We start from the raw sequence: 23531 nt of genomic DNA, 5'->3' as shown, positions 1-23531 counted from the left end.
CACCCATAAAGTTAATTAGAGACGCTGACATCATGTGTTCATATGTTATCGTACATTCGCTCTCGACTCAGCGTTGCTGTCGGCCGTTTCGCCTCGTTTGTACACCGCACTAACTGGTGTTGTAGTTTGCGTAGGAGTGAGTTAAAGCGTTTAAATGCTTAATTACCGCATTAGGAGTAACCCGCGATATCGCGCGGGATCTTTAATCGCGGCCCATCGGAGCGCGAATTACTTTTGTTTTGCACGCGCGCGGAATAATTGAAGCGTTTACGGGGTGGCGGCGCAAACTCTTGTTTGCGATACAATGGCGGCCCAGAAACGTCTAAGTCCAGCGTTAGCACAATAACGAGAGCCCGCGTGCTATAATACGCGTGATAAATGCACGCGCGTTTCACGGCGTCGGTTCCGGCGATTAATTACGCGTAGGTACTCAGTGACGAATCGCCGTTACACCGGCGGATTAAACTACCCTGGAGTGACGATATTCTCAACGAGCATTACACGCGCGAATCGTATTTGCGAGCGCACCATCGTACGTTTATAAACGTTACAACGAGAATAAATTTTGCATTAGCGCGAGAAGACTCCGAGGAAGGTGGAAGTTTGCACGGCGGTATTACGAGGCTTACCTCTTGTATGATACCGCGGAATCTAGTTATATGGGTTCCTTGTTTAAAAGTAACGTAACTCAAATTTAGAAAATTTTCCTAAAGCAGGAACATCAAACGTGCATCTTACTATCTAACTTTTCTTGGTTTCTGGATTTTAGTTGCCCTAGTTTTAGAATCAGCGGCTTAAATAAGATCTTAGAATCTCCATTTCTGTAAAAAAAATGGTACAAAGCATTCCTAAAATTTTTGATATTCTTTTTAGAATAGCTAACGCACCGATTTGTATTCTTGGACTCGATCCTTTTCTCAAAATTACCGATTTCTTTTAAAACCGCTCTTAAAATAAACGTTTCTGCCCTACGATGACATTGCCATTGTTCTGCGACTGTTCCTCGCGGTATCATGGAGGGCTTAATCGCCACTTGGGTGGGAGACGACAATCGCCGTCGGATGCACCCGGCTACGTTCCCAAGCTAAACGTTTCCTCGACCACACGAACTCCGTTTTCTCCGTTGACGATCCCGCGGAAAATGGAGAACGGACACAATTCCCTCACGGTCCGTCTGCCCGGCGCAAAATGTCTGAAGTCCGAATTTGTACTCGAATTCGCCGGATCCTCTCGGTACACCGCCACATGCCACCACGTGCATTCTGCGCCGTGGTACGGTGCGGTGCGGTGCGGCCCTTACGGTGTGTCATTTTCTAAAAGGACGTCCATCGGTCAGCATTGTCCCCAGGGTTGCGGTTAATCCGGTCCGTTGGCCGCGGTCGCGGTCGTGGTCGTTGCGAGCGGTCGCGGATGCGTTGCGCGAGGGAGGATGAGGACAGAGGAGGAGGCGAAGGAGGGTCGGGAGGCAGCAATGGCGACGGGGGGATGAGGAGGACGTGGAGGATGAGGCGGAGGTGGAGAAGGAGGACCAGGAGAGCGGGCGAGCGCAAGCGCCTGTCCGATCGATGCCCGTCTCCCGCGTATAAAGCTCTCGTCCTCGGGGGGCGCGCGACAGTTGGCGTTCCGCATCCGGAACATGCATCGCGCCGCGTGCCGATCGCGCCGGGAACATCTCGCTGTAGTCGTCGTCGTCGTCGTCGTCGTCGCCGCCGCTGTTAGTGTGACCCACGTCAACAGCGTTACCCATCGCGAGTACAGCCGTCGTCGTCCGACTCCAATCAAACTGCGATCGAGCGCGTTGTTCTCGAATATCGCCAAAGAGCGACGTATCCTTCTCGAGTTTCGTCGGTTGCTGGATCGACGCAGAACATTTGTAAAATCACGAATTCCTTGTTCCTTGATCGATAAGGAAGAGACGACGAACGCAACGTCGAATCGACAACGCCGTTTCGTCTCACGGCAAGGACTTCCTTTCTGAAGTCTTCCTTTCGACGCGATTCTTGATCTCGGAGCGAAGAATGAAGTCCGGAGTAACGTGCGTCAGTTAATGATCGGACGGCATCTGGCACAAGCGACGTCGCCGTCGGCGGAAAGAAAGCGCCGATTGCGACGAGCGATTCCTCGAGATATTCATCATCGCGTGGACGAATAATTACTCTCGAAGTCTCAATCGCGCTATTTCAGACAGACTGCGTGATCTTCCTTCCCTCGATCGACAAGTCGTTCTCGGGAATCAAGCCGTCTTTGACTTCGTGACGTCCTCTGGATTCGCGACGTTTCTCGTGAACGACCTCGATGTGAGAGCCCGAAGTGAAGCGGTCGCGCCGGGAGAGATCGGGAACCCGGGTTCGGCGCTGGGAGCCGCTTCGTTGCTGGATCGTATCTGGGGACGCGTCACCGACATTCATCCCGCGCGGGACCCGTCATCCGGGCAGGCGACGTCAGATCGGCGGTCGTTCGATCGTCCGGCGGACGTCTCGGCCGTCGCGCGAAGAACCGGCGGCGTCAGGCGGAGACGTAGGGGCGGCGGGAGAGGAGCAGGCGGAGGTAGAGGAGGTGGCGGTGGTGCTGGTGCTGCTGGTGGTGGCGGCGGTGGTGCAGGAGGAAGGCCCGCGGACGTGCAACAAGTTAAGAGGCCGCCGCCGTCGACGTCGCTGTCGCCGCCAGCCTCCTCGGCACGATGTGACATGGATATCCTCGCCGTAGCCTGCGCCCTCGTCGCGACGGCACTCTACTGCAACACCCTGCAAGCGGGTTTCGTCTACGATGACCGGTGAGTGAGGAGTCTCCCCTCTTTTTTCACCGGCATTGAGATCCTGGATGCGAGCAGGAATGAATGCCTAACATTTTCAGATTTGCAATGCTATCGTAAAGGTTTGAAATTGATGTAAGTTAGCTCGGTGAGTTAATATCTCGATGCTGTCGACACTCGGAAATGACATCTATATTCATCCGTGATGATAAAAATGCCACGATCAGCGTGAGATTCGTTTTTTCTCGCGTATCTATATCGTCGAAAATTGTCCTCATCGAAATTATAGCATTTCCAACGTTGTTTTGATTACCGGATTTTGATTCGGAAGTTTGAGAGCTTCCAGGAAGTCTCAATCTAGGGCTTTTCCTGACAGGAGTTGCTTTAAGACTAGGTCGACAAGCAGCCGGTGACACACTTGGTGAGGTTGCGTGACGAGATTCGTCGGATTAGAACACAGTGCCGCGAAAGTTTCGAGGGCGATACTCGTGAACGATAATTCGCCATCACGTAGCGATAGCGGGAGGGCTTTGATTTGATTTGGGGGAAGCTTGGTCAGCGCGATACTCAGAGTTGTTGATAGCTTATCGAGGCTTATCTTCTTGCGTTGGACAAATGCGACTTAAAGCACAAGTGGATTCAATTCGTTTTCACATAACACGATCTGTCACTCGACTTCATTTAATCTCTAAAGGGTCGGAAAACTTTATGCTGCCTGTAAGGTCATTTCTCCTAAACGTTAATTAAAATTAATTAAGATTTAACTGACTCTCTCTCTCTCTCTCTCTCTCTCTCTCCCTCTCTCTCCCTCTCCCGCTCTCTCCTTCCCTTTCTATCTCCTCCGAAATATCTAGACAAGAGACGCAAAATCAGTTAAACGCCATTTAACTTGAACTATCATTCAAAATCTGGAGCAATAGTTTCATGGTAAGACATATTGAAAAAACCTCGGAAAAAACTAGAAATTATTTCTAAGATAAAATTTTTCGGACTCTGCAAATATATAAATTTCAAGTCTTTAAAAGTCGACATAGGTTTAAGCCAGACTCGCTTGATCGAATATCGTTAATTATGCCGACGGGCCCCATCATCCGTCATCCAGGGACGAGAAAAAATTCTTGTCGGCACGTTTTCGAAGGGCGATGAATGTCGCTCGTAAGGACTCGAGTTTTCCGTGAATATTACTCATACCCGGGGTATGATATACGATAGATGACATTCCTCGCGATATTTCAGCCGTCACTCCCGCGCCGCGCGAAATTGTTTCTGCACTGCCACCGGCTCGATATCTACCGCACCGCTATGGAAAACAAATAGCCACGAGCCGGAGTAATCGCAGCAAACTGTGCACCGTATCGTTTGTCCGTTATTTCGCTTCTCCTCTCGGATCAATAAGACTGCGTTAGGATTTGCACGGCGTTCTCGCGTCAATCGGCTCGAAATTCTCGCCATCCGACGCGACGGCTTAATCTCTCGCCAGCGTCATACGCTCCTTGAACAGATGTTTCGCAGTTTCGCCCAATATCGGGCATTAAGGCGCAAGCTCATTTTACCGCTCGCGCAAAAAAAGCGCTGTGAAGTAACAAATTTTAATTTTACATCGAAAAGATAATTGTTTAAATTATCGGAAAAATACCTGCTATTCGTGTATATAAAGTGCCGTTGCGTTAAAAGAATTTAATTTCTTAAAAGCTTTCTATTTCACACACAGAAGTAAGAATTAATTAATCTTTAGACGGTGAAAAATGTTGCCCTTTCTCTTGTTGTATACATTTAATCAAAGCTTGAGCTTTCTGCTCAAAGAGCGAACTTATTGAGCAAAATAATTATTATAGTTTTAAACAGACGTATAGACGATCAGATTACGAAAAGGGTTAACACGCGCGCAGTTCGGTCACTTGCGAGGCAAAAGGCGATTTCCTCGCCACGACGTCACCAACGATTCGCGACATCTTTCGAAATCGTTTGCGAGCCGTATCTCGTGGATATAACACCGCCGAAATACTCGGAGCGCGGAATTGGTGCGCGCGGTCATATAATCCAAAGTTACTCGCACGATAAGAGCTCTTGATCCGGGGCTCTCGAATTCTATGACACTGAATCCCCTAATTGAGTATCTCGTAATCTCCCGAACATCGTGGCCAAAACTCGATCGCGCCGCGCGCTTCAGGCTAGTGGAGGCTCGGCATCGAGATACCGTAAGACGGTATCGAATTGTACCAGAAGGGATAATTATGCTCTATGCAGTCTATGCTGAACAAACATTGTTGCGTCAGTCATTACCCTAAAAAGTAAAACTTTGAATTTTTCGCGATTTCGATACTCAAAGAAAGATATAAAGTGATTTATTTGTAAATGTAATTAATTTTTATTTTACCTTTTATTTTATTTAACTTTAGTATAATAATTCCTCTTTTTTCGTTATATATCAGCAATGTTTATGTATGCGATTCAGTTGGATTGTATTTTATAATCATATTTTCTACCGGGTACGCGTGCAACTCCATTTCTATTTTGCCTTTATGTTTACCTTGCACTTCGATAGCTCGTAATTGGCGACCCCTACTGTTATTAGAAGGCAATATACGCTACGTGCGAGAGCCGTTCGATGAATTGAAAACAAGTCGACGTTATTTACACGACTGATGTTTGAAAAACCTGGCTGCGCTTCCGTCGATCATTTCCGCCGCGCGCCCGAGTGATTTGTTCACGGTTATTGGAAGCACTGAGCAAATAATCACGTTTGTTTCTCAGACAGGATACAATAAGCTCTCTCTCTCTCTCTCTCTCTCTCTCTCTCTCTCTCTCTTTTTTTTTCTCTGTCGCAAACTCGTGTCGTTAAAAGCGCCCGCCCGACACGTACAGCACTTACAAAAGTTATCTATCGCCGAATTATTTGCTACCGCAAAACTTTTGCGGGCGCGGAGGCGTAAGTTTCTGGTGTAACTAGCTATAAAGGATTAGTCGCGTTACCGGGTGTAATCTTGCCTGCTGCACGTGTCTCCCGCGGGATCGTGAGTGCTAGTCCGAGACATCTCTCTCGAGTTCGATAGTTTGCAAAGAGTGTTACCTTCGTAGGCTCACGGGGACATTTATTCTTCGTAACCAATTAACACGACACGTTCACGATTTTTCTTCAATTTTGTCGGAATATTAGTTCAAGCTTTAATTTCGAGTGGACTCGAGCCGGTTATTTCAGAAAAAAGATTATCTTTTCCCTGTTAAATTTCGTCTATTAGAAAAAATTTATCTATTTCTTATTAATTTTGTTTAGCTACTTACTCTCATTCGACATTGAGAAAATTGCATCCTAATTGCATTCAATGAATCATAAATGGAAATGCGAAATACTTGGCGTATTCTATATGAGAGAAAAGAGAAAATGTTTTAATCAACTATTATCAACTGCAATATCTTTTGATTTATGTAAATTATGTAATGAAGAAATTAGTATAGCAAAAAGTGCTTTTGCTATTATTTTTTCCGTCAATGTTATACGAAATAATTTGGATGTACACAAAGCTCTATAGCGTAATTTACATAGAAATTAAATTAAAATGAGACGCCTGTCTAAAACGATATAACGAGTTTTGGAGCGATAGTATCGAAGTATCGCGTGACTATCGCGCTTTCTTTGCATAAGGAGCATCCGCGCGCGACTACTGATTCGGTGCGGTTAATCAATCATTCTGTTTACCTTATCGGCTGCACGAACCAACGTCGGGGTTATAAACATTTAGGCGCAGAACGGCACGTGGTGGGAGCGGCGCGGGGAAGAGTGGCTGCCATAAATTAAATTATTCCGGTTCGGGCGTCGGAAATCAACTGTGCCGACCGTTCCGTTGGAAACGCCCAGTACGATTAGTCCGATAATCAAGCGCTTAATTATGGAACGAATTTGGACAGTCGGAGAGAGACGGATAAATAGAAAGAGGAAAAAGGGGAGAGGAAGAGAAAGCGGGAGGAAGGAAGAGAGCCCCGAAGCAAAGGGCGCGGATATCGCGTTGGTTCTCGGCAGAGCCTTAAAGCTCGCGTAATAACGAAAAACGGTCGTGCGCTCGCGCGAGCGTGCGCATTAAGCCGAGATAATTTTTCATCCATATCCGGCCCATTAGCGGCTACCTCGTTCGATGCGACCGCAGAGGCTAAAGCAGCCGATGCGCCCGCCGCCGGTGGCGACCATAATCAAGTCGAGTCCGGTTATTAACGAGAGCCCCTGGCCGACTCTCCTCCATCCTCGTCCTTTTTGCCAGCCATTCTCTTTCTCGTTTCCCTTTGCTCTCTCTGTCTTTCTCTCTCTCTCTCTCTCTCTCTCTTTCTCATTTATACCTCTTTTCTCATCCCTTTTTAACGTGACCTAGCAAAATACTCGCTCGCTAACCATGGCGCAACCCTACCATTCTTGGCTCACTTATGACTTGCTCGTTTATTCGATCATCAAGTATCGATTTCGAATTCAGTTATTTCAGTACAATAAACCGATTTTACGTGTCAATTTCAAAATTAAATGCTCTCACACAGCTCTATTTTGCAATGATATGCTGATCTCTTTGCCTTGTATTTCCTCATTTCTAGCATTTTATGTTAATCGTTAATGTACTTGTTTGATTTTTAATTTTCACTTTGTCTAATGCTTTAGAGACTTTAAAATAACCTTATCACCTCTCGCTGTTTGACCGAAAATAGAAAAGACGAAAAAAAAAATAGAAAATAGAAAAGACGCGAGAGAAGCGTCTTCTGGAAGATTCCGGCTATTTTATTCTGACCGTAGGTCTTGCGCGGAGTTTACCGTTGTCGTGAGTTTATTCCGTCCGCGCCGTCGCCGCGCCTGAGACTCATAGGATAATAAAGGCCCCGTATTTTACTGCGACGCCTCGGCCACAATGGCCGTGCAAAGAATACGGGACATATTTATTCGGCTAGTTTTTTACTGGCGGCGCCAGGGACTGGGTCGGAAGCAAACGAGAGAAAGGAGGGCAGACCGGGAATAGACAGAGCGCCAAGGCGAAGGAAGAAAAGCCGAAACGCGACGAAGTTGGATGGCATCCTCTGGCATCTTGTCGCTCCAACAAATCGCGAAAGGAAAATATCTTACATTAGTTAATATATGCATGCGCGAATTTACATATATGTATCTTCATATACGTCTCTGCTACTTATCATTTGTGATTTATAACATTTATTTAATACAATTCTATATACATTCTTAATTTTTTAATTACGTTTTCGGGCATGTCTGTTTTCCAAGTGTGTACGTACTACTAGAAGATCTTGTTACATAGTTTACGAGCAAACGGAATCTTTTACTACTGAGATGCAAATTAGAGACTTTCAAAGACATATTTCGGTATGCAGATGCGGAAATTTGGAATACACTACCGTTATGCATTGCAAACCTTCGCATCTCCATAACCTGCTTTTGATGGAAATATTAGGTAGCGATTTTCCGTTACCTCGTATTTTATCCAGACATAACGATCCTATATTTATGTAGGAAACTACTTATTAATTATTATATCTTATTTTTACGTTTACTACAGAGTTCTTTCATTCAATGTTTGCTCTCTCTCTCTCTCTCTCTCTCGTTTGCTTCCGATCTGGTTATATTATTCTGTTAGATTTTTATTATTTATTTCGTACAACTATCTTATTTGTAGTTTGAATTTACACTCAGTTACAAATATTCAATTTATTTTTATTTTTTAAAAGTATTTTTCTTATTTGCTTCGTAAGTTCTGGAGATATAAATACCAAAACAGGAGAAACGTCTCCTCTGCCTGTTTTCGCGCGTTAGATAGCTAATCTCGCACGTGTATGTTTGCACGTAGATGCAGTAGCGCCGATACTGCAGTTGCATCGAGGACGAGTTCGGAATAAGAAAAGTTGGCGGTCGAGGCTTAGCTTGTTCCGTTTCCGCCGGTGAATAATACCGCGGTATTCGGCGGAGGCGCGCCTTCGGTCGCATGAAATGTAAAGCACGGCATTACTATTTCAGTCGGTGCGGTGCATTCAGACTTACTACGATGCACGGTTTCTCAGAGCGTGCGTAAATAATGGACGCGCTCCGGAACACGGCTGCGATGATAAAAGAAAAATTGTGCCTGCAACCCTGAGAGAGAAACGTGCGAGACTATGTTGAGCATCTTCATTATGGAAACTGGCGAAACCGAGTGATCGATCAACGTAAACATCGAGTGATTGATCTGACGAACATTTGGCAAACTTACGCGGTAACTTATTAACGTTATAATTATTATGTATATGTCTCAGGAATTTCGCGCACGTTCCCTCGCTCTTTATTTCTTAATCCTTTATTATAAATCTGTCTCTTTGACGTTAATTAATGATGAAATACAATTTTGGTGCATATGTATAACGCGTGTCTGTCTCTTTCTTTTATTTATTTTATTATTATATATCTGTTATTTCATACGTATTCTTGATAGAAATATTATAATTATGATATATATGTATATATTATTGTCAACAAGAATACAATAAAGAGAAAATATCTATTTCATTTGACAACAAAACTCCTGTTCAAAGTTAATAATGTTATTTCCGCGATTAATTGCTATCGGCGCAGTAAGAAATTTGGCATTGTTTGCGTATGAAGAGTTTGACAGACCTCTATTAATCTGTACATCAATTTTGTATATTTATTATGTATTTCGCAGCCAGAATATTGCAATCGTGCCAAACACAATTCGGGCAGCATCCAAACGCATCGCAAAAAATTTATATTCCATCGGAACTACCATCGATGTATTCGTTTTACGCAATAAATCTATTCTCCAGATATAATTTACAAAACAAATGCGGTTAGTGAGACAATAATTTATGATTATTGTCACGTAAAACAGCCGATCGTAAAACGGGTTAATATGATTGAAATGGGCCCAGCGGCGCGGGAGATTTTATTAAAGCCAGCTCTCGCTACCGGCGCGATTCGCAACGAATCAAAATAAAAGTTTTCTCTAAATTTATTTTACTTCTGTTTTATTCAAATCTCTTTTTTTTACACCTTCGTGTATCTCTCGTATCTTCAACGTCCATCCGAATCCATCGATATCTAATATATTTCAAATTGTATTTCTCAATAAATGGTATCGAGAGAGAGGCAGAGAGTCGACTTTTAAGCGCGTTTCACGCGTAAGCTCGTTCGCGAGTGCAGTTTTCATTTCAAGAGAAAGATTCGATGGAAATGTCCGCCAACAATTCTAGCGCGCTCTGTCTCTCGGACTCGCACGCATTTTAATTTAAACAGAACAAACCTTTCGCACGTGGAAATTCCCCTCGTTCGCGCTGTCAGCTGCGACTGCCTACGCTTCTCCCAGGACAGATTCGTGACGAACGGTCTGCGATAGGCGCTCCAGGAGCGGGGGGTTTTGGATTAGAGGAATTAAACTGTTGCCAGGTAGATTCTAAACGGATATAGAACGGTACAGTGGAAAATACTACAACTTCCAAGGATTGCTCTTGCATAACTGACAATTGAGAAAAGCAGAAGATAATAAAGATATAGATCGATGAAAAATGGCACTATTATTCTTGAACGTCGATACTTCACTTTGACGTCACATCGCATTCGCGTCGTTTTTTTTCTTGCCGATAAAAGCGTGAGATCGCTAACTTGAAAATGGCACAATTTTTGCATCTCCTTTTCCAGTTGATTTTGCTACAATTCAAGTATTGTTTGTAATAATATTGAAATCTCTAATCTGGAGAGCGATGAACTCGAGATTTACGAATACGTATCGACCCGATGCCACCCCGTTCCCCTCCCCCCCCCCCGCCAATGTAGACAGACATCGCGGAAAGAGGGTGGAACATTATAAATCCGGAATCCGCGTCAGTCACGGAACCGTACGGCCAGCTGCCGGGATAAAAATGACGAGCGGGCAAGCGCATGTCCTTTCCTGAATGGCAGGAGGGATCGGACAAAGAGATCGACGCCGCGCCGCCGGGGAGTGTAGCACCCCCGTACCGGGGTTTTACCGATGCGCCGTGTATGAACGTTGCACCATCACTCGGACGATCCGCTGTGGAAATTCTTGCAATTTCACTGCAGCCGGGATATTTCTGCGCACGTGACGTGGACGCGCGAAAAACGCGTACGCCTGTGTGCGTGCACCGGGATGTCGCATCGTCCGCGATGGTGCACGCGGAATTCGGGGATGCCCGGCCGCGTCGAGCATTTATCCTGCGGGACCGGATGGCATAGGATCGATGCACTTTATCGCGCCAGAAAGACTGCAACTGCGCGAGGAGGATAGAGAAAGGGGATGGAGAGGGAGAGAAGGAGAGAAAGAGAGATAGGAAAGCGAGAGATAATTTACGGCTAGGCTCTCTTGGTCTTGATAGGACTTTACCACAGAAACGAGATACAATGCGCGACTGACACCGCGCCGCTGTAAAGATCGGAAAACGGTTAAAAACGAGAGCGACGTACCAACGCGCGCATCCCGTTCGAGGTATAGTTAAAGGGGGTAGTATATCACCGGTTCTGCAGGCGGGGCCGGGGAGGACGGCGCGACGCCCGGCCGTCGGTGAATAAGGGCGCACGGTAATGGCGACACGATGCAGTAAATATCGTCGCACGGATAGGGCGAATATATACCGGACGGCGAGCGAGAAGTTGAGGCTTTGCGAGCGAGCATGTACATGGCACGAGAATTAATTGGTGATTTTTATTAGCGACGTAAAGACAAAAACAGAAGGCAAGAAAACGGAAGGAGTCGCAATGAGCACGGAACAATAGAGATGTCTTCAATCACATAAAATTTATCGTACCGTGTTCATCATCGCTTAAATCGATGCAATAATGAAAATATGTACATTTAGATGGTTCCTCTATTATACATGAATTGTATTTCGTAGTTTTCAATCAAACGGGTATGATAATTTTCCAGAAATAAGATGTCTTTCCGCCGGGATGAACAATCCTGCTAATTTTGTTGCATATTATTTTTTGACTATTCATTCGGAGATAATGCACGGAAGAATATCCCGAAATGTAGAATTTGTTTCGTTTGAGACGAATATGTGTCAAGTCTTCTCGTACATCACGAAGGTAAAGGGGGAATATTCGCAAGCTCGGATTTTAGCCAAGCCAGCTACCTCGTGTGTATTGTCGAGTTTCACGAGTGAGTGGCATGCGTAGTACATGCTGCGTTTATATGCATTAAAAAGGAGCCCGAATATTTTCAAACGTTACTTGAAACGTGATTTTTTTAAAAAGATCCTCGTTACTTTTCATTGCTTCAAACAACAATGGAGGATAATACATGAATATACAGATATATTAGCATATTAATAGCTCTTGAGATTAAATAAAAGAAGCTTTCAGTATAAAGAAAATTATTCTGTGTATAATTAAATAACATCTCTACAATAATATAGAAGCAACTCGCGGAAGATTCAGATTTTTTTCTGAAGAGACAGAGATATTGCAAGCGTTCAATTCAAATTGTATCCGACGCTACATCGATCGATTATATCAAAAGAATCCCCGGAACGTAATACGGCTCTATGTCTCTCTCTTTCTTTTCGGTAGAAAACAAAGTATGAATAACATAGCTTTTACAGAGAACACGGCAAACGACTATAACGATTATTAAAGCCCCGTGCGTTCTATTGAAGGCAGAGTTTGTCGAGTTCGAGTGCTATACGAAATGCGCTGTAATCCGTTACAAAGGCGCGGAGAATCCGGTGGAGAGGAACAGCGAGAGAGGGGAGGGGGGAGAGAGAGAGAAAGGGCGAGCGGGATGAGGATGAAAAGGGAGGAAATGTTTGCGGAGGGGTGTGTACTTGTACGTTTAATCGGCTCATTACCTGCATCCCGAAGTCAGGTAAACCGCGACGGCATGCCGCTCGCGCGAGTGCAAAATTCTAACTACGCGATTATTGTTGCACGACGCGTGTATGCACGTCGTACGCCACCGCCGTCGATGCGCCTCGAATTAGCCCGCCAGCGTTGAACAAGCGTTGTGTACGCGATACGCGATATACTAGTAACGCGCGACGGCATCGACCGCGCAAAAGTACGTTTAATTGTCCGTACGCGGAATTACGCAGTTGTAATGTCGCTGAACGTATACATGCGCGCACGCGGTCATAATACTTTCGCGTCATACGAGAGGCAGACGGGTTGTAACATTGATGTTAACACCGCAGCCGCCGGGAGTTAGGATCTCTAAAAGAACCATTACGGTAGATGTAATTGGGAAAGTTTTACTCATCCAAAGTGCAACGCTTGAGGAGTCGCGAAGTTATCCGAGTCGATTCTTGTCCATCGATTTATATGAAGTTAATTAATTTTACAATCTTCAATAAAATCTAGCAATAAAATTGTACGTATCCAGGCAGATGAGAAGATAGATAGGTAATATCTATCGTCTAATGATGGTATAATGATCGAAGACAGCTTCCTTTTGAATATTGATGTAACTCAACAATACATATATATATGTGTGCTGATTTATTCTCGAAATCTTAACAACTATTATTTTCGATTATTAAAAAAAAAAAAAACCCGGCAAAACGGAGCGCGTTGAATGTTTTAGTTAAGACCCCGTTTTTATCCTCAAATATCTTTCATCATTCCACATAATTCCGCGTTACGTTCTATATTCATAAGAAGCTTACGCGACGCGGCTCCAATGGCTCGGTTGAAATATCCGATTGTAGCAAAAAAAAGTCCGATGAAAAATATCGTATCGCCGAAGTGATTTGCAAATGAACGCGATATTTGGCGCGATTCCGCACGAGACTACCGATAATAATCGCGGCAATGATTCGACGCCAGGTGGTATCTGCATTTAGCTTTTTTCGCTCCTTTTTTTTCGCGGCATCAGCGCTCATCTGCGAATTGGAGCGAATCAACGAGTGGCACGCACGGCCATTTTTCTGCTCGTTTGCCGAATCGTCCGCCGCATCGTCGCAAAAAGTGACGCGAGATGAAACGGATTTCTGGCGTGGCTCTATAGGTAGCGATAACGCGCACGACGATTTGTGCATTTCGCGAGTATTTTGCATGATAAACACGTATAATGCAGAGAAATCTGCTTTACGCGCATTCTCGTTAGCAGCTTCCTAAACCAGCTCAACTGTTCCTTTCTAAACCAGCACAAACGTTAAAATGGAGGGTTTATTGATATAGCTAATTTAAATTTTATCGGAGATATTTCCTGTTGAAATATTTACGGACAATGTTTGTTTGTAAAATGTACGTTTGTATAAAAACCCAGCGTCGCTAAATAATATTCCTCAATGATAATTTTTCTTGTATTTCTAGTGTTCTAATGTTCACATGGATTTATAAATAGATAGTAGTTATTAGTTCTCGAATTAAATTCCTGAAAAAGTTTGATCCGGCTGAATTTAAGCAGGCAATATGGATTCGTTATTCGACAGCGAGAAGAAGCTTAGTTCGCTGCCTAAGTTTATAGTTAGGCAAAAACTAACTCGAAATTGCTCAAAGAATCTATTATTAAAATTAAGGTCGGATGTTCTCTGAATAAAAGTTCTTGCGCCGGTCCTTCGATTAAAAACTAGGAGTAGCAAGGCGGAAGTCTGTGCTTTGAAATTAATTCAAAGAGATACATTCAACGTTTCCTCGAGACAGTATTTATCTTCACAGCGGTGCTCACTCTATCCAAAAGGAGCTCATGCTAATCACTCGTCGCGACGTTCTCGCTTTCTCCTTCTCTGTCGCGTTTTACACTGTGCAAACACTCTTCATTCCTATCCACGATGAACCACGTTTCTCGCTATGATGGCGGGCCCGTAGTGCCAGCGGCAACTAGCGCAGATAAACAGCGGATTCTTTCTTATCGCCTCGTGGCAGAGGGACCCTTTGCACGAGACAACAATGTTCAGCCGGTAGAGAAACGTCAGTCTTTCCTCCGTCCCTCTCACCCGCCCGTTCGCCCGCTCTTCCGCCGCTTTTCCGTCATTTCCCCTCCCGGATTTCCCTCCGTTTCCCTTTGTCTCTTCGCCTCGCTGCCAAAGTCTCGCGAACTCCCTGACGTAGTTCTCTCCAGAAATTGGTTGCCTCGTCGAGCTATCGCGGTAGTCGCGATAGTCGGAAAGAGATAGGGAATTCGCGGATAGGACGGAAGCGACGCGTCGAGGAGCGGTGGCAAGGGAGCTCGAAGAGAGTCAAGCGGAATGGCAAATCTCGAAACAAACGGCGCGCAGTCTTTGCGAATCGAGCGAGCTTAGCAGTGGATTATCTTCGGCGTGTGTATATATAACTCGGCGTCGAGAAACGGAGAAAGAGGGAGAGAGAGAGACAGAAAAGAGGGATGAACTTCACCCGGATGCTGGATAGCGTACCCGTAAGAGCCCAAAACCGTGTTTCCTGATGGTTTATACGACGCTATTCTCTTCACCAAGAATGACGTTGCCGCGATCGACGCCGAGTCGTATTCCTAGTTTGCTGAGAAAGTCGAAGTGAATCGACTATTGCGCTTTTAAGTGGATTTAAAAGCGCGCCTGAAAATGTTCGTAAATACTTTGCGCAAATAAATTGATCTCCGCGATTATATATTATTGACCATCGAGATGGCATTTCTTGAAATTTGATTTGATCGCGTAATTGGATAAGCAATCCAGATATATGTGTTCCATTTTTAAGGTATTATATTTAAGGAAGTCAAGATTATAAGATAATAATTTATGCACACGGTCGCGTATAGGGGAATGTACTGATATAGCGACAATTAATTTATAATTTTAATTTCGTGAACGGTCATATCGAAAGTGAAATGTCCTTTACGGATCGATATCTCTATAAATAGAGAAGAGGAATGCAACCCGCGGCCTTGTGTACTAGCTGACTCTGTTGTTGGTGATGTCCGTCGTTGTCGTAATCAAATTAATCCCGTTGAATCGGGACAAGTTGCGAAGCGGAGCATCCGAAAATTACGACGGCGCGCTATGGAAATGCATTGTCTGAATACGATATCGCCTATAACGGTGAATGATTTGTTTTACATGAGTTTCGCAGCGCAATCGATTGCACACCGACGATTGCGAATAATGTCGTTTTGTTCGAACAAACGGCATCTTTTCCACGGTCGCGCAATTTTTGTTCCGTTTTTATGTCGACGCGAAACGTTCGAGTTATTGTTAAAATCCGATAAACGCACAACGCGCGCGGCGATTCCATTCCCCCGGTTAATTACTGTCGAACGTGAAATTCGACAGAGGAAAACTCAAACTGCACGGCGACAATGTCGCTCTGGTAAATTGCTAATAATGCAATGACATCGGTCCGAATGTTATTCGTGAAATTATGATGCAAGTCGTAAAAATAACGTTAAACGCAAAATATTAAAGCGATACAGAATGCAGAAATGCAAAGAATAAAAAAGACATTTTGTCGATGACACATAAAAAGTATTAATCGTTTATCGATTAATTATCGTACAAAATTCAACAATCTGAAATTAAGTTGTTTGTTAGGCGACGAAATATCGTGATAAATAATGCATTGTGATAAATAATACATCGTGATTAATAATAACGTAAACCGTCCTAATTGAATATACAAGAATACTAATAAGAATAATTCATCTCCATCATAATGCTAAATCTGTCACAAACTGTCGTATAAGATGCTAATGCAGTATACCGAAATAATTTGCCTCGAAATTAATGATTCGGCCAGATTTAGCAGATTTAAGTTGCTCGTGTAGAGCGCACCCGGGGTGTGCTTTACGCTCCTCGAAAAATGGAGTTTTTCTAAGCGGCTCGTATTAAACCTTTACGGCGCGAATTTCAGTACTTCTACCGGCAGCGAAGCGCGGGGCGGGAGATAAATGTATACATCCTCTCGATTATATCGCACGGGCCATCTAATAATTTCTCGGGGCACACGAGAAGAACTTCCGGAAAGCTCTACCCAGAGATTTTTAAGATGCTTCCCAAACGACGGGGGGCCCGGTAAGCGCGGAATGTTTGCGGTAAAATTAGAGTGCCATTCATGCCACGGCGGGAGTACAACGGGGGGTACAAGCGCTCTTGGAATTCCTTGGATTAGAAAACGACTAGAGTAAAGGTAGAGCATAGCACGTGAACGGCGTTACGTGGTGATTTCATGGCATTAGGAGTCGCGCTACTCACGACGCTCTTACGCGGCCCCGGCACCGGTGCAAAACCGTGGGACAAAAGTGGGACGCCCGATAATGGAGGTCCTTTTCTGCCTCCGCACCCTGAGCCTCGACCCCTTCTCCCTCCTCCGCTCCCGCACGAAATCCTTTCATGACCGAGACACCCGGTAGATGCGAAATCGATGCCGGTGCCGGGACGTGTCCGCGCAAAAAACGTTCCCAGGCCACGTTATAACCCGGGACTCCCGCTGTCGACCAAGTGAGACTGCAGTCGGGAAGAACATTACAGGCGACATAGCAGGTGTTTGCGGAGCAGTGGTTCGCAAATTCGACGGCTACGCCGGTCGATCGGACGTTAATGTTCGTGGATAATCAAGCATCGATCGAACGTTCCTTCAACGACGAGCAATTATTTTATAAGAAAATGTTTAAGGAAAACCTCTTGCCAGCACGAATGTTACTTGAAAAAAGTTACTCTAGACACAAATAATTGTCTATTTAAGGGCTGGTTGTTCCAGCATGTTGGTAAACTACCTAATAGTTAAATCATATATGTACGTCTTTGTTTATCCTTTACATTGGACAAAGATAGACATGTGATTTAACTATTAGGTAGCTTACCAATAGGTTGGAACAACCGGCCCTAAATCAAGTGTAGATTAAAATAGCAGCTGGCGTTTGCGGGCTGTCGCTAATGCTCGTCGGTAGGATGTTTAATACAGGCTATTAGAGGCAACGGGACGTCTGGGAACGCCAAAGCCCTCATTCGACCGCTAAGCGACGATCTTCGGGGATTACCAAAAAAGAGATATATACGGGATGACGCGGGCGAGCTGCTTCTTATCGACAGATAAGATCCGTGCCCGACCTTCATTACTCTTACTGGCGCGCGTATCACGCGGTTATATTCGCACGTTCGCGAATTATCCATATGTGCTAATGGATGAGTTTCTTCGTATATAAATAAACGTCTCGTGAGATACAATTGGCGTTACAATTGCCGGAACTAAATATTAAAATAAGATTTCAGCAATTTGCGCGATTGTTTGGTGTAATAGTAAAAAATAATTAAATAATAAATATGTTTACAAGTCCTGTCTTCTTATATATGCGAGCAATACATTTTAAAAAGTTAAATTAAATTTTTTAAATTAATTTTATTATGCATTTTAAAAATAAAATTTAATTTTTAATTTTTCAAATTAATTAATTACGTTTTTAAAATTCTCATAAGCTTTCTACTGTACCACGAAAAGTAGCAATGCTGAATGTTTTCTTAACATGTTAACTACAAATAGGATTATATATATATTTAGGTATTAATTTCTTATATCTCAATTCTATTTTGTTATCACAATTTGCTTATATTTAATTTCATTGTGCTCTAATTGCGTCCCCAAGTTGAACCAACTTCCTCATTATACGATCGGCAGAATACTATGTTAACAATCTCTCGCCAGGGTTTACCATCCCAAACTTCGTAAAGGGTAATGATCTAAGAGATCTTCCCTATGCTCATTAATCCCTCCTTTAATACGTTGTTCCCCGCTGTGTTGAGTCATCTTTGGAGGAAATTCTCATTGTGATAAACTTAATCAATTAACAGCCGATCGGATTAGTTAGCTTTGTGATTATCATAAACAATACGCGTTTGATTAATATTATTATAATGTAAATATTGGTTAACATAATGAGACATTCATTAAAATACTGTTGGATAAAATACATGGATTTAAACTTTGGTTTTATAGGAAAGTAATGAAGTTCAAAAACTTTTTGAAAACTTTTCTCGAATAACAGTAACTTACTCCATGTTATTGATAGCAATATTATGTATAAGGAAACTATATTGTTCAGTGCAGCAATAAAAGCAGCTAAAAACTACTATATACTTAATATTAATACACCATGTTAATAAACTTTTATCATTACAGGTGGTTTAGATTTGTATGAGTCTCTGTTACACAAGTTTCAACCACGAAAGTATCAAGTGCTCTGTAAAGTTTGCGTTAAGGCCGCGCAGCGTTGTACCTCGTTTCTCCCGTAGCTTTTTCCATAGTTTGTTTATGAGGAGTAAAAGCGTGCTTCGTATGAAATCCACGGAGATCTAGAATTATCTTGTTTTATGTACGCATGTGTAACGTCGCGTGTTCTCGAGGGACCGGGACTTCGCGAGAGAGTATCGAGTTTTCCAATAAATCCGTGGCGCTGCCACGGGTCTCGTTTCGTATAATATTTGCATGGTATCATTGTTTACGGCCATGGCACGCGTTACCCGTGCGCGCAATTCGCACGCAATTTCACGCGCCACTTACGCGAAACACCACGCGCTACTTTTCATCGCCGTGCGGATTGCGGCTCGTGGGGAAAAAAGGGAAAATCTCCTTGAAAATATATCCGGATTTTCAGCGATTGTTCTGCCGGACCGGATCGGGATAAAATATCCCGATTTGCGATAATTAAGGCGGCAGATATGGAAGGGGTACGTGATGAAATTTAAAAACTCGCGTTGGAACGAATGCGCGGTGCTTGCGCGGGGACACACTTAAGCGATTACGTGCGTTGATTGGACCAAAGGCAGATGTCCAGATTTAAAAAACCTATTTCCACGTATATACATCATGCAGCTTCAATTATTATTAACAAGCCGAATTTGCTTGTTAATCACACTGAGGCAAGAACGATATGTTCTGTATCTGTATCAATCTGGATACACCGCATCTTATGTACCTTTAAAATACACGATTAAAGCACCCCTACGGGCAAAAGCAATACGCCTACGACACTTTGAGTGTACGCGCGAGCGCGTTTAGGGCATGACAAGCGGGAAATTACACGGAATTAACACAGAGGATTGTTTGTAATAAAGATTAATAGTGGGCTTTGTAACGACCGCGTTTGATACTCGCGGCTCCCATATCGCCTTTGTCTCTCTTCTCCCCCCGCTCTCTCGCTCGCTCGCTTGCTCTATCGGCACGTCCCCCCCCCTCTCTCTCTCAGTCTCCCTCTCCCAGCCGCGTTGCGACGAATGTTGTTTGTGTAATCAACGGAACGAACAGAGTCCCTCTGCCACACCGTGCGAGGGTGGGACCCACCCACCGTTCTAGTAGCGTGTAATTTGTAATTCCGCACGCTGCATTATTTTCCGCTCTACCGCTTTCCCGCTCGCCGTCCCTCGCGCGCGCCCTGTCAACCCGCTCGTTCTATCCGACACAGCTCTCTTTCGCGCTCGTACTGATAGCCCGCGCTTTCCTCGTCGAGTGCGCGCGTTAAATTACGGCTTCATTCACGTTTCGCATGACAATCCGCCAGGCTACTGCGGAAATTGTGGAAATCAGATCAGTTGAGCGTGTGCAGCGTTACGCCTGGCGGTTACTTCGAATGCTGCTTATTACCGCTTATAGAAAACGTTGGACTCGCTAGAATGAGGCGAAATGTTTCCGAGGAAGGAAACAGACGTACACTGAACAATCTGTATGAAAGATACTGAAGAGCTTTTAATTTTATTATTATTCAGATTACAAATTCTCTTTCGAATTTTTAAAAGAATCTATCCATTATATATCACATCTTTATCTGTCGTTCAAAAAACTGATAGAAGTTACTTTACATTATACGAAACGAGAGGTATTAGCCCCGATACTATCACAATTATGTCAGTAAATAGGATTTATATGCAAACGAATGCGCGCGTATATATGCATGTAAACATAGACATGATTATTCCCGGTCATCCAAAGATGTTTCCAGATCTCTGGATATTCATTAATATAATCAAATATAACCGAAAGTATCCAATGTTAATATATGCAATTGCAATATGTGGGACACTTTCGAATTAATCTCAATCTCGTAAAATAAGAGAAATCGTGACGTAATCGTACGCCAAGCATCTTGAATTCCCGAGGCGCAGGAAAATAAATGGAAACGTCCGTCCGCACGATCGCCAGGATCGCTAATAACACGGCTGATTCCGGCTCTGGCCGGGCGCGTCCCCGCATCCATATGTATGCCTGCCTCCGGCAATCTTGGGCAAAAACTTTTCGCCCCGAGACGTTGGCGTCGCGCGTCGCGTCGGCTTGCTCTGGCGTTGGTATTAATAATGTAATCGGCGGGGGTTGAGAATTAGGAACGATGTCACGTCGTCGCAAGGATAGGTAGGTAGGGTACCGCAGACCGGTAAGTCGGCGCCCCGTCGACCCATGAAGGCAAAGATAATTAAACCACGACCCCACGACGTTCCTTGCAACGAGGGTGTGTCGTCATCGCCGTCGCCGTCGCCGTCGCCGTCGTTCTCGTCGTCGCGTCGTCTCGGTTACCTGAGCGTTATCGTGCCCGGAATGAGAATCTTAAATGGAAAGGGGTTGTTGCGAGTTGCGAGCATGAGAACCGAAGCTGCGACGGCGTTAATAACGCCGAAGGCGTTTGCATTGCGAGCGCAGTACCCGAGACAACGTCGGGGGCAATATAATCGATACACTGTCGCGGAAGTTTCTCGGCAGAGAGTGCATTTGACGTACACAATTGCGCGATCTACCGCCGCGTTAGAATTTATCTCGGACAGCGATTAACTGTCCCTAATAAATCGGCAGGGTGCCGTAAAGATATCTGGAAATAATTGGATTTTAACATAGCGAAGTTAAAATCGATTTCTCCATTTCGGGGTTATTTTATAAAATCATAAGTAGAGAAAAAGGACTATTCCCTTTTTATTTAATCTTATCTTACATTTTGAATTGTATATGTGTTCTTTTCAATTACAAAATAACGTGAAAAAGGAAAATATTTAGGATATCATTTAATTTTCAAATTTTACAAAATTATTAATCTCTTTCTCTCTCTCTCTATAAGACACGTACAAAGAAAATCTTGGACGATTTTCACGTTGCGTGCGTTGATTTAATCATATTACATAAATGACCCTTTATGCAAAATATACACGGCCGTAAGGTAAGTTTTTATGAAGTAAATCGACATTAAGTTTTATGTTGTATGTAATACGTCGCGGCGCGCAGTAATTTTGAGAAAATGACACCATTATCATTAACATTTTGATTACCGTGATTACCGGTGTTCGTCGCAAAGTGCTCATTTATGTAACAATTATTATCATCTCATTTTACGACAACTTATGTACACAGCGTTATCAAAAAGGACGTCATAACCCAGAGACGGCGAGACAATATGTATGGAATTTCATGGCAAATTTCTGTGACGATGTTAATAATATCAGTGTAAAACGTGCCGCGTTTATTAGCATAACAAAATGTAAATTTATTGAGCGGACACTTTCGAAATGCTAAACTTTCAAACGCCGTTTCCTGCCTGGATTTTGTATCCGACGTTGTAATGGAACACCTGTGCGCGCACAAGCGTATTTTCCCTAGCGTTTTCTTATGAAATTTAGCCCCCACATTTTTAACACTCGTACATTTGTTACGCGGTACGGTTGCGGCGGTAAATTTCTTCGAGTCCCGCGGCTGCATTATGGGATATAATTTCCAGATATACCAAGCGCGCGCGCGCGCGCACGGGGAAGTATACTTTCATGTACATACTGTGCACCACCACTCGCTGTAGGGATACGACTCTATGACTTACGAGTTGGAAACTTCCAACTTGCATCTATGCCGGGCCCGATAATTCACAATAATCGACATTTACGACTCACGTAGCGCACCGCGCCGGGTAATCAAAAACGGCTCCTCCGAAACTGTTTCATCGAACAGTTAAACGAAGTTAGCATGTCCGCTTCTATATTTTTGGATAAGAAAACTTCTTATTTAAAAAATAATGATTGAATAAAGATACTGTAAAGTCGATCTCGGACAACTATTTGTCCGAGATCGACTCTCAAGTCTATAATCCCAGAATAAAATAGCGCTGCTTAATTTTTTTTTAAATTAAAAATATATAAATTGTTCTACAATTTTTTTCGCGAATTTTTTCAACAAAGACTCATTTTGTCGTTATGTAACAAATTTAAAAGCATTAGTTGCATGGATATCAGACGAATAGTAGACATATTTATATTTGTTTACGTTACGGCTCCACGCTCCATCTTTCTTTGATTGATTTCTAATCTTATGAGCCTTTACTGTTATATTTATATATTTTATTTTTTTGTTGATATTAATATCGAGTCTCAAATCGTCGCGCAATCTTTTTTTTATGAAGATGCTGACGATGATGCGTTTGGTAGATTGGATGCACATAAAGCACGTAATGGAACACACCTCTCTCGCGAATATTCGCGACGACGGAATGTGTGCCACTTAAATTACACACGATGTGTCATTTTGGCAAGCAGCGACGTTACCTTCCCGACGTAAGGCGGCTTGTAAGAACCGGCGTCGGGCATTATTAACACCACCCACTGCCGCACATCTGTCTCGCGAGCTGCCTTTTACACGCGGCATTCGCATTCCCGGTATATGTCTGTTGTGCGCGCTGCAAAACAGGGCGGTTTAGGCGGATGTCACGCGAAAACGCATCTGCGTGCACGTGTGTGCACGAGCGGTCGCGATAATGACAGCTCCGCCGGCGATGTAACTGCCACAATTCAGTATTCTCATCTCCGTGGACTCGTTTTGTCTTCCATTGTTTGCCTGGCTTTGGTATTCATCCGCGCCGTATAATTATAACGATAGTTACCAAACTGT

General features: G+C 43.8%; 1 protein-coding gene and 1 long non-coding RNA gene across 2 annotated transcripts in view; one reads left to right on the top strand and one right to left on the bottom strand.

Annotated features, from left to right (window-relative positions):
- LOC139775257 (uncharacterized) overlaps positions 1-23531 on the bottom strand; it is a 223731-nt gene that overhangs the window by 53758 nt on the left and 146442 nt on the right. The gene's annotated exons all lie outside the window — the stretch shown is intronic.
- Tmtc2 (Transmembrane O-mannosyltransferase targeting cadherins 2) overlaps positions 1631-23531 on the top strand; it is a 182290-nt gene continuing 160389 nt past the window's right edge. The window contains exon 1 of the mRNA XM_071711104.1: positions 1631-2773. Within this exon, the coding sequence (XP_071567205.1) occupies positions 2688-2773 (86 nt within the window). The 5' untranslated portion in view covers positions 1631-2687. The remainder of the gene's footprint in view (positions 2774-23531) is intronic.

Source organism: Temnothorax nylanderi, unplaced genomic scaffold (genome assembly GCF_030848795.1).
Source record: "Temnothorax nylanderi isolate EJ_2023f unplaced genomic scaffold, tnyl_v1.0 TNYL_tig0095_pilon, whole genome shotgun sequence".
NCBI lineage: Eukaryota > Metazoa > Arthropoda > Insecta > Hymenoptera > Formicidae > Temnothorax > Temnothorax nylanderi.
The sequence above is the reverse complement of the archived record's forward strand: the minus strand, read 5'-3'. Positions and strand labels throughout refer to the sequence as shown.